At 36.5% G+C, this 12,391-nt stretch overlaps 1 protein-coding gene across 1 annotated transcript in view; it reads right to left on the minus strand.

Moving 5' to 3' along the window:
- Positions 1–193: 193 nt before the first annotated feature.
- ITGA1 (integrin subunit alpha 1) overlaps positions 194–12,391 on the minus strand; it is a 97,347-nt gene continuing 85,149 nt past the window's right edge. The window contains exons 28-30 of the mRNA XM_063295672.1: positions 9,189–9,281; positions 6,994–7,110; positions 194–4,663 (exon numbers count right to left, since the gene is read on the minus strand). Coding sequence (XP_063151742.1) covers positions 4,619–4,663; positions 6,994–7,110; positions 9,189–9,281 — 255 coding nt within the window. The 3' untranslated portion in view covers positions 194–4,618. The remainder of the gene's footprint in view (positions 4,664–6,993; positions 7,111–9,188; positions 9,282–12,391) is intronic.

Here is a 12,391-nt window from a genome sequence, read left to right on the forward strand (position 1 = left end):
AAAATATCTTTATGATTCTATCCATGCATGGACAGAAGTAATAGAAAGGAATAAATTCTGTATCAGCTGATCCTGAGGGATTTTTTTCAAGTGCTGGTCACCTACAGTCATAATTATTCATAGATCTCAAATTGTAAAACTTCATGTAGTGTCTGCTAAATTATAATGACTAAGCAAAGAGTTTAATTCACAATTTCAGACAAGATTGTGTAATTAGATTAGTAACACACATATATATTCACATATTCTCCCACACACAAATAATATTTACAGAAAAAATGGAAATGAATACATGGCTTGTAACATGCACTGATGCTGCAAGGCATGAGTCAGGCCTTTATCTCAGCGTGATATAATGGACAGGAATAAATATTTTTTCTAGCTCTGTGTAAAATGGCATCTCACAGATTTTTTCCAAACAATTTGATGACTTCTTTTTTTATACACAAGAACAAGATAATTTTGGTGCCATTTTCTTGCTTGGCATGTTATCTTCAGGCACATATGGAGTTCCAAGGTGACCAAAAAGGTTGTGGGAATGTTCTCTCTTTATACTAGCTCTGCAGCCTCCCTGGCTTTTCCCACTTCTGTTAAATCCAAAGGAAGATATCACGAGAAAACTCCTCCATTAGTCTTTTCAGCCAATGAGGCATCAATATGATGGATAGCAGAAGTAGTTGTGCTCCCAGCCATTTCCATAAATAATGATTAAATATGCTATCAAGGTAAATCCAAATGTGAAATTTACTTTGCCATGGAGCTATGTGGGGGTATTGCAGGGCATATTTCAACACAGTATTCTACTCCAATATATTTGGGATTGGATTTAATAGTAAATTATGGTTTGTGGTATTGGAAACAAACCTTGGGTTTGCAGATTCCTGGTCTGCCCTTCTGTCTCTTTGTATACTCCATTTTAATTATTGCTTCCCCTTGTGGGGGGAATCCATAGCCTACCATTACATGAAGGAATAGTTTGTCCTTCCAAATCATGAATTGAAAATCGTATTTTGAACCCAATTTTTCAATTATGGAATCAAAGCAAATCAGGGGTGTTGGCAGGGTATAGTTAAAAAAAAAAAGTCAGTAGCTGCAACAAAATTCCACCTGTTTATGTGCCAAAAAAAAAAAAAAAGGTGGAGCTTCAATTGTATTGTTGTATCGGTCATCTTGACTTTTTTTTAACCATGCCTTGTGGATACCCCTGTGGCCAATGGAAATCAGTGTTTCCCTGCTTGACTGCCAGTTATAGGGGCAAAAATTGATTCCCATCATTTGCCACTGCAAGCTAGTTCTTAATATACATCAGAAGAAAATTTAGAACCCCGGTCCAAAACTAAATACCTGTAGAGATTTTTGGTGTATTTGGAGGAATAGCTATAGAGACATAGATGAAACATTCAGCATGAAAAAAAAAGAAATTTAAATAGTGAAATGAATACCAAACTTGTATTTTAAAAACATACATTTATCAACATGCTATTCTTGAAATGACAGTTGCATGACAAACAGTTTTATAGTGAACAAAAAGTGACACATGTGAGAGAAAAGGTATTTTTCACATTACTTAGTACTGTACTCCAATCTATGACCTACTTTCTCTAGGGCATTTTGATTATCTTTAATTAGAATATTTTGAAGTAATGAAATCCTGAATGCAATTACTCCCAGGCCATGTTACTATGAATATTTGAAACTAAATTCCATTAAAATAAGTGCAGTGGCTACATTTTGCAATCCCAATCCAAATAAAGTCAGATGTACCTGCAAATTAGCTGTGCCAATAATATTTGCTAGTGCTTTCAGTTGGACTTTTTCACCCTTGGTTAAATTTAAGTAGATTTGGACCATACTGTTTAGTAGTGGCTATTAGTGTTCTAAACTCGTCAAAACGTTTTGTCTATTTCAGGGTTTTTTATCTCCTATATTATCTAATGTAGCGACTTAAATAATTCCTCAATTCATAAGTAGCAAATTAAAATCTATTTGATAGTTTGTAACTTCTGTCTGTTCTATCTTGTTTTATTGCAATCCTGTTGTTTTATTGCAGTCCTGATCTGCTTCTTGTTGCTTGTAATGCATTGACAACTGGGACTTTGTTGCACACCTGATCCCAAACCTCATCACTGTTTTTTACACATATTCAGATCCTTTTCATTCATGCTTGGAAAACACGTAAAAAAAGAATTTGAAATACTTGAAATGAAAACAACAGGAGCTCTAGTAGGAAATATATATGGACACAAATGAAACTCTGTACTTGTGAGGAAAATCTTGTTCTATCAATTTCATGATTTGCATCATTTCCAATATGGAAATTTTTTATAGCTGTTACTATGTAATCCTCCAGCAATAGATCTTCAGATAAATTTTGGATTTGGATTTTTTTTTTAAAAGAAATCATAATGATCTTTTAATGACAAGAATTGTTCAGCATAACATTTCCAAAATTCCAGTGGATTGATTGATAATATTCAACATGAATAACTAGAGCTATTTTAAAAAGCTGTTTGAACAAATATTTAAATTACATGTACTGGCTGATTGGTATGGGAAGATTGTACAACTCACAAGAGAACCACAGAATTTATGAGCACCAACATATAGTTCAAACATCCCTATAATGTTTGAAAAGGGGAATACAAAATGGATTGCCTTTTCAGTATGGAAAGACACTTTGTCTGTGCAAACTCCATGTGGATAAAACAACAAGAAGTATCTGAGGAAAATGCCATGGATGCACACACAACATCTGTGGTGGTCTTGCAGTGTTGGATTTTTATCAAACAGATTTGTTACACTGCCTTATTACACTGTATCATATTACAATGGTCTGGTGGATAAACAGGGAAACCTGAGTTCTAGTTCTGCCTTGGACACAGAAGCTAGCCAGTTACTCCCTCTCAGCCCTGGGAAGAAGGCCAGGACCAGTGTTTGTCAACCTTAGCAACTTTAAGATGTGTGGACTTCAACTCCCAGAATTCCCCAGCCAGCCATGAATTCTGGGAGTTGAAGTCCACACATCTTAAAGTTGCTAAGGTTGACAAACACTAGCTAGGACGAACCACTGCCTGGAAAACTGCATGGACTTGTCCATGTAGTCACTGACTTGAAAGCAGAAGGAAGGAAGGAATCAATCAATCAATCTTATTTTTCTGCTAACAAATCTTGAGACAAACGTAGCAATAGTCTGTTATAAATGACTTGCACAAAGACCATGTTCTGTCTAATAAATTAAAGAACAGTGGTTCAACTTTTTCAAGAAATCTTCATTTTCCATATTTTCTACTAAACATGAAACATATTTTCAAGGATTCATCATTAATAATGAGAAAATAGTAATCGTTTGTGCAGGTAGTTACTCATATCCTATTATACTGAACACAAGGAGGTTGTACGTGATTGGTTTCATCTTTATTAGAAAACCAGTCATGTACTGTCTCCTGGTGGTCAATATATAGTAATACGATACACACTATGGAGGAATGAAAGGTGGTTCAGAATCATGCATGATGCAAATGTAGTCTCGTGAGCTATTTCAGCCATAATGGGAGGCTACAATTTCCCGCTATGTGAAGAAATGGCACCCTTTTCACAATGCGAATGAGGCCCCTTCTTCATTCCTTTTTTACATGCATAAAACGGTTAAAAGTTTCTGTTTCTAGATGTAAAATAAAGAGAGGACCATGTCTTGACTTTTATCTATACACTTTTAATATTTGAGGAATATAAGCTTTCTGATATTAAATCAGATCATAGCATTGACTAGTTCAGAATTATGTATAGCAGGTTTTCAGTTTTCTGGATGCATATTTTCCTCTCTCAAATTGGAGATATGAAGAAATGAGCTTGGGGTACCCTGCATACGAATATGACCTTGGCCTCTGAGTAATAACTTTTCTATAATTACACATAAGGCAGGAAATTCCATTTGATGCTTGGTAGATAACACCTCTGTGAGATTTCATAGTGCATTTGATAATTTCTGAGGGGCTGTTCTTTGTCCTAGATATATATTTCCCAAAATAGTAGCATGCCCATCTTGGAATACAGGCTTCCCCCCATTTAGGAATGATGACAGATAACATTTGCAGATGTTTCTTATGCATGTAGACACTGTCCGAAATCCTCAAATTCAACTCAGTAGGTTATACCGCCATGTCCATACGCTTGAGATACAATACAAATCTGTGGGTTGTGCTCTAAAAATAAATGGCAATGTTAAAAATATTGGGTAGGATCTGAGGAGTAAATTGTCTCTCTGCTCTCTCACTAGCTTTTAATACTCCTTGGTTTCAAAGTTGTTTGCATGTCCATGCAGAAAAAGTTATTTGAAAAGAAGGTCTGAATACAGACCTAGTACAGATTTTTCAGTCCTGCTCACCTATAGAAACGGAAAAGAAATCCTTCCAGGATTTTTTTTGCTATCTTTGATTTATTGATTTTCTTTTTTGTTTCCTTTAATGCTCAGCATACAGTGTTGATTGAAATAAAACTTGCATTTGTGACCCCTCCTACATTAAGCCAAGGATTTGGTTTCACAATCATATCTCAGAAGGCCACCTGAGGACAGATCACTGCAGAACAGTTACAGTTTTTCTTTTTCTGGAGTTTCTTCTCATTTCTCCATTTTCTTTCTTAAGGGCCTATTGAAAAATCCAGCCTGCAAGGAAAATAAGGAAAAAGCCATAACTCACATTAAAAATTATTGCATTAGACACAAAGGGGATAGATACAAAATCTTATAGTGTAAAGTGCTTAAATTTAGACTGTCAGCTAATGACAGATTCAAAATGACACCCTTCCTTGAATTTCAATCCTTCCAGGGCTGCCTCCCCCTCACACCCCAGTATGTAAAAAGAAAATTAGCTTCTTCATATGGAAAACAGAGAAGAACAAAAGTCACATAAAAAGCATATTAGGACAAGTGCGGATAAATTGTGAAAAATTCATCAGTTAATTTGGTAATGTACCAGATTTTCGCTGATGGAGATAGAGAGTGATATGCATATCACTTAGAATTAAAAAGCAATATTTTTCATAGTTGTACTAGTGCCATATATTTTTGCATCTTGGGATTTCTGCTATCTTCTATCTCCTAACATCATTCAGTATTCCATATCCTCCACTGGACTGTTACTAAGGCCCTACCTTAATTTTTTCTCTCCCTCTCTTCCTTTGGTTGCATTGATGCAAACCATGAAGTCTCCCAATGTCTGATCATACCAACCCTTCCTCATTGCTCAGTGCCCATAGATGGTTCTGTTTGGACTAAGGAAAGTCCCACATTCAGAAAATTACTGTTAGTTTCTAGGACAAGCACATGGATTAATTTCATAGGCTTTCATTACAGAAGGGACTTAACAATTTTAATAGCCATATCTTCTCCCTAGGATGGAGAAACTGTTCAATTATAGAAATCTATTACCACCATCAGCAAACTATAATTTCTAGGAATTCTTTGGAGGAGTCTAAGACAATGTAATTACTGTAAAAACAATGCATGTTTATAGCATTGCCTTTATCGTGCATGCCTTCTCTTTAAACATGACGCATTGCCAGTATCACAGCAGTAATGATAATTAAAACTGTTTATTGTGGATGTAGATCTAGATATTCTTTACAGGTAGTCCTCACTTAGCTACCACAATTGGGACCAGAATTTCAATTGCTAAGTGAAGCAGTCATTAAGTGAATCTGACCTGATTTTATGACCTTTTTTTGCAGTGGTCATTAAGCAAATCACTGCAGGTGTTAAGTGAACCACATGGTCGTTAAGCAAATCACACAGCTTCCCATTGATTTTGCTTGCCAGAAGCTGGCTGGGAAGGTTGAAACTGGTGATCACATGACCATGGGACACTGCGACATTCATAAATGTGAACTGATTGCCAAGTGCCCAAATCGTGATCACATGACTACAGGGGATGCTGCAATGGTTGTAAGTGTGAAGGCCGGTCATAAGAAGGGTTTTTCAGCACCACTGTAAGTCTGAACCATCACTAAACAAATGGTTGTTAAGTGAGGACTACCTGTACTCTTAGTTCAAATACCTTGTGAAAACGGGAGAACTGAAGAAAGAAAATAGGGAAAACACTGCTATCACAATCAAGTGGCTTTTGAATCTGTTTTATTATTATAAACTATGATAAATGGGTCATTTTGTAGTCACAACAATAATTGAAACAATGAAATTACTGTGTATCTCCTATGACACTAGTACATGATTCAAGTTGCGAAGACCTTATTTTCTTAGCTTTGACAAGGCTGCCAACTTGTGGTCATATGATTAATAACACCTAGCTATTAACTCTATCGGCTAGACTACATCACTGTATGCACTATATTTCAAAACTGATGAGATGAATACGAGAGCAATAAAGTATTTTTATAAGGAGCATTGAGAAGAAATAAAAATAATTCCCAGTAGAAGAAATTTATTGATATATATCTCTCTAAATTGAAAACTGAAAACTAAATATTTATAAGAATATGAAAAAAGCCACACGAGTGAGAAATAATATTTAGGAAAAGCCAGGCTTATAAGGAAGTGCAAGCTTAGATTTAAAGTTTCACCTTATATATTTTGCTACCCAATTCAGAACATTGTTTTTCTCATTCGGATTTTTTCCACCCAAAAGAATAATTCTAAGATAACAACACCAACGTGAACAGCCACTAACCTACCACCAAATCTTTTGTATGTTTCTTTTAACAGCATTCAGAATCTGCTTGTACAAATATTAATTACAAACCATTAATAAAAACAGATAATCCAGCTGTCAAAATCATGGCACACAAGAACTGTCTTCTGAACCAGTTTCTTTATTTGTAACACTCCAAGATAGAAAGCATTGATTTCTCCTTTAGCCATGTATGGGTAATCATGTAAGTGGCATTGCTTAAGCAGATACTCAAACAGATCTTCCCCTTCTTTCCTTTGCCAACTCACCAAGACTTCACAAAAGGAAAGTGTGGAAAACTACATCATACCTTCCATAATGCAAATATAAGCAAGGTAAGAATCAGGAGTCCAGCAAAAACACTCAGCAGAATAACCCATAGTGGTACCCGCCCAGGAAGAAGTTCCTTTGAGATCTGAATTATTGTCTGAAAGATATTAAAACAAAACAAGCATTCATGATTTCTCTAAAATATAAATTGAGGCATCTCATTGAATAGAAGCTTTTATTAATTAGAAACGCAAGTTCTTTTGGTATCAAGTACAACTGTCATGGGTACTGATGGCGAGCAGGAGGGGGCCTCTATCCAGGGGGGAAAACGCATGCGTAGTACTGAGGAGTTAAGCAGCCATTCAGAGAGACACAGATCAGACCCTCCTTAACCTTTGGGGTTTATCTGTCTGGGTTTTCCCACGCTTCTTCAGTTTGTTAGGATTTTCCGTCTAATGTAGCAGTAATAAAACACTAGAGACCCACTCCTCGTCTCAGCATGATTTCTGACTGATTCTATCCTGAGTTGTTGTCCTAACAAAGGTTGGTTCCCATTAGTGAGACAGGAATACCATTTTTTCTTTCAACTACTTTCCACTCATCTTCAAAATCTGCTGCAGAGGTTGGATGGAGAACAGCTACTGGAAGTGTAGAACTGGATCTACCTTAACTCTGACTCTAACCTAGCTTTTTAGTGAATAAACCTATTTATGGAAAAGTTAAAAGGTGTGAATATAAATGTGCAAATGTGAGTGTTAGGAATATTTGAACTGTGATTCTCTCCCACTTGTGGGATAGTCCTGCAACTACAAAAATGTGGCTGCTTCTGCAGTTTGGGTTCTATTCTGTAGATAAACTATTTCTGTCTTGGGAACAGTAATGTAATAAGTAGCAAATGTACATCATTTCAGGCACATTAAAGCTACAGATCTACACCTACATTACAGCTATAGTTCTATACCTGCTGACTTGTGAGTTAATACCAGAGGATTTAGTAGAATATCTTCCAAATAAAAATAGGTTGTATTGGGCTGCAAACTTGTCATTAAAAAATAAATTTGAATCTTAAATATGTTCATTATGTATTAATTTAATCAGGGGGTTTGCAGGGGGATTCAACAGTGTCAAAATGGAGTTAGTTACCAATCAATCAAATCCCTGCCTTTTTTGAAGATGGTGCATCACACACATGACACATACATAAAAAAGACAGAGCTTCAATTGCCCCAATTCAATTGTGCCTGTCATGTTGATTCTGTTAACCCTTCCCACTGACGCTTCTAAATTTAATGAAACTTTCTAATGGCAGTGAAATGGCAGTGAAAATTACATTAGGCAAGAAGTAATTTAATTTTATATGCCTGTCAAATGAAAATGAATACAACTTATATATTTATATATTTTTATACAGGCAGTCCTTGCTTAATGGCCATTCGTTTAGTGACAGTTCAGATTTATGACGCTGAAAAATGGCTTATGATCAGTCCTTGCACTAATAACCATATGATCATGATTTGGGCACTTGGCAACTGGTTTGCATTTATGACCGTTGCAGTGTGCTGCGGTCATGTGATTGCCAGTTTTGACCTTCCCAGCTGTGTTCCAGCAGTCAAAATCAATTGGGAACCATGTGATTTGCTTAACAACCATATGGTTCACTTAACAACCACTGCAAAAAAGGTCATAAAATCAGGTTGGATTTGTTTAATGAACGCATCATTTAGCAACTGAAATTCTGGTCCCAATTTTGGTCATTAAGCAAGGACTACCTCTATGCGAATCTGAATAACTATCAAATAGTAAATATTCAACTGAAAACAATATAATGCATGGTTCTTATTCATTTTTCATTTTTTTAAAATGCATAATCTAAAAAACCCATTAAACTGACATCTGTAAAATATGGGTTAACATCTTACACATTGTTCATCTTACACAGTAGAGAGTTATACATCTCTATTTACTATTTCAATAAGCACACTTACAAACACCTTATTTATTTATTAATCTGTATAATGCCAACTGCTGTATCAAGGTCCAAATAAATGTACTAACTGGGTTGCAAGCAAATATATAGCTAATGGCCTGAATGGTTACTTATAAGTAACTTTTCTATATTAGTTGGGATTTTCCACCTAATTAACACACTTAGAATAGCAGCCTTAGATAATTTTTCTGCCTTAACTGGCTTGCAGAATGAGTTTCTGGTATGTATAATAATCTGCTGGAACTCACCTCTATTTTTTCATTTTCTTTCTTCAAGATCATTAATGAGTTTTCACTTCTTAGACTTGCTTTCACAATGAGCTCTATACTGTGAATTTTTGCCTAGAATAAAATGGAGGTAATAATGTTTACCCTTATTTTATGGTTCCAAACTCAAAAGATGACTCAGAGAGGGAAATGATGCTTATTGCTTATAAGAGGAAATGTCAGTGGAAGTGCATATAAAGGAATTTACTGTGATGAAAGAGTAATTTACTACTACACTCCTTTAATGACCTTCATAGGGAAAGTAAGCAGCATTTTGCTTACTTAACAAAAGTCTTTACTTCTAGAGGTTGACCCAGCAAGGGCTAAGGAAGAAACTATTGGCATCAAAAGTTCTGCATCCCTCAGCGGACACTGCAATCTCAGTTCATCTCAAACTCCACCATACTCCTCAAGACATTCCCAAGTCAGGAAAGGAGATATGGACTCAATTCCCCCATCTGCCCAATATTGCCTACTGTCTGGACTCACTTACTGTCCAATGCTTTCAGTTGCCCCTCAGTCCTACTATGTCATGTGATCATTCCTTGGAGCAAAGAACAAAAAATGCTTGCAAGCTGGAGTCAATGCTTGAACATGGATAGGTTTTCTTTTTCTAACACTGCTTCTAAGACAATCTCCTTGTTGTAAAAATGCTTAGAAGAAACCAAAACATGTGATTTGCAGACCTATATATACTGTAAAGACTATTGATTATGTGCCAACAAGTTGTTTTCAAGTGGTAGTGACCACTTAGATTTTCTCCAAGACAATTTATTCCTAACCTGTTCTTTCATGTCTCCCAATGGTGCACTCATCACCTCTGTAACTGAGTTCATCCACCTTATTGCTGATTGTCCTCTTCTCTTTCCTTCTACCTTTCCCAGCATTAGAGCATTTTCCAGAGAGCTGGGTCTTCACATAATGTGTTCGAAGTAGGATAACTTGAGCCTGGTCATTTGTGCCTTGAGTGACAACTCTGGGTTGATTTGTTCAATGATTCATTGGTTTGTTTTCCTGGTTGTCCATGATATTCTCAGGAGTCTTCTCCAACACCAGACTTCACAGGCATCAACACTTTTCCTATCTTGCTTCTTTAAAGTCCACCTTTCACTTCCGTAGTGTCACAGGGAATACCATGGTTTGCATGATTCTAATCTTTGTAGGTATAGAGACATCACAGCTAGTGTGTGTCTAGTCTTGACTGTGTGTTCCTTTACTGTTGATTTACTGTTGATCCTAAAAGGCAGAAGCTGTCTACTACTTCGATATCTTCATTGTCAATTCTAAGGCTTGTTGTTCTACCTGTTGTCAAAGTTTGGTCTTTTTTATATTTAATTTTAGTCCCATTTTTTCACTGTGCTCTTTGACTTTTAGTACCATCACATGCCTGGATACTATCACATTCCTAGATACTGAGTCAACATTCCCTCTGTTCAATGGTTTTAACTTCAGTCACCTGGAAAATTTCCCTGATGAATCAATAATCTTGTTGTGTCTTATAACTGCTCTTTGCCCTGCTGGAAAAAGGTTCTCTGCCTTATGGTAAAATGGGGGATCCGAGGCATGTGGAAAGAAATTGCTACATTTCTGTTTTGTCAGTCCTGAACATCTCTGCTTTCTTTCTAATGGAACTGTTGTCTGTGAGTTTCAGGAACATGTAAAATGAATATTAACAACTATATTCTTTATTGAAAAAATAGTTAACAGTCCCTAGCTAGCCATCACTTTGTAAAGATACTTTGCTTTGGTTTTAAAACCATGGACCCACCAACATCGGTGAAAGTTGTAGGTGCTGTTAATGTTTTTTTAGTGAAAGAAGTTAATTCCCTATCTTAGTGAAATGGAATTTAATTATTACCTGGCATGCAACAGAAAGAAAAATCTGAAGGCTATTGTTCTACAATATTACAGTCCCTGTAGGTATATTTGATTTTTGATTGGCTTCGAACATACATAGATGGTTGACACATTCCTTTCTTTCATAATAGTATATTTCTCTAACTATGAAACTCAGGGGGTGTGCTGCCTCAGCGGTTAAGACGCCAGGCTTGTCGACTGGAAGGTTGCAATTTGGCAGTTCGAGACCCGAGTGCCACGTGACGGAGTGAGCTCCTGCACTTGCCCCAGCTCTTGCCAACCCAGCAATTCGAAAGCATGCAAATGTGAGTAGATAAATAGGTACTGCTCCGGTGGGAAGGTAACAGCGTTTCCGTGATTGTCTTGCTGGCCACATGACGTGGAAGTGTCCTTAGACAATGCTGGCTCTTCGGCCATGAAACAGAGATGAGCGCTGCCCCCTAGTGTGTCATGACACAAGACTAAATGGGAATCTTTTCTTATCTTTATTATGAAACTCAGTATAGTTTGCCCTTCTCCTATCTGTTCCCATCAAGAGTTACTGAGCTAGAATTCCCAAATTCCCAGTATGGCTAACATCTGGGAATTCTGGGTATGAATGAAAATCAATAGCGCCATCAATTCCTCAAAATTTGTACCCATATGTTCCTGTCAAACCTGGCCTGTGGCAGCATACAATAGCAATAGAATTACATTAAATTGAATATATATCAAGAAATAACTGTAAAAACAATTGTATCACAATAAAAAACAACTGTCAGTACAAACAAAAATGAGTTTCAGGGAGAGAATGCCAGTTTGTAAAATGAGGTTATCAGGTTACATTTAAAATAAATCAAAGAGGGTACATCAATGGGAGGGAGTGAATTCAGCATTGGGGTCACTGCTGAGAAGGTCTTGGCCCTAGTTAATGCCAGTGAAGGCTCCATTCTTGGCAGCACCCTCAAAAGCCCTTTGGTTGACAAGTGAAATTCCTAGTTATATATTCCTTTGCATAGGCAGATCCAAGTCATAAAGGAATTAATATAGTAGAACCTACAATTCCATTAGGCAGTTTCTTGAGAATATAATGACCAGTGGTATCAAAAGCTGCCAACAGATCTAAGAGCACAAGCAAGTTTCATTTATTTGTTTGTCATATTTGTATTACTGCCCATCTCCCCCACTTGGGGGACCCTGGGCAGTTCACAATAAAACAGTATAAAATTCAATAAAATCAGAGTAATATCAATAAATATACATATAAAATATAATAAAATCCAAGTGATGGCAGATCTAATTCCACCCAAAGGGGAGAGGACCAGTTGCACTTCCCCTGTCATGTTCCC

The sequence above is a fragment of the Candoia aspera genome, chromosome 2 (genome assembly GCF_035149785.1).
Source record: "Candoia aspera isolate rCanAsp1 chromosome 2, rCanAsp1.hap2, whole genome shotgun sequence".
Lineage (NCBI taxonomy): Eukaryota > Metazoa > Chordata > Lepidosauria > Squamata > Boidae > Candoia > Candoia aspera.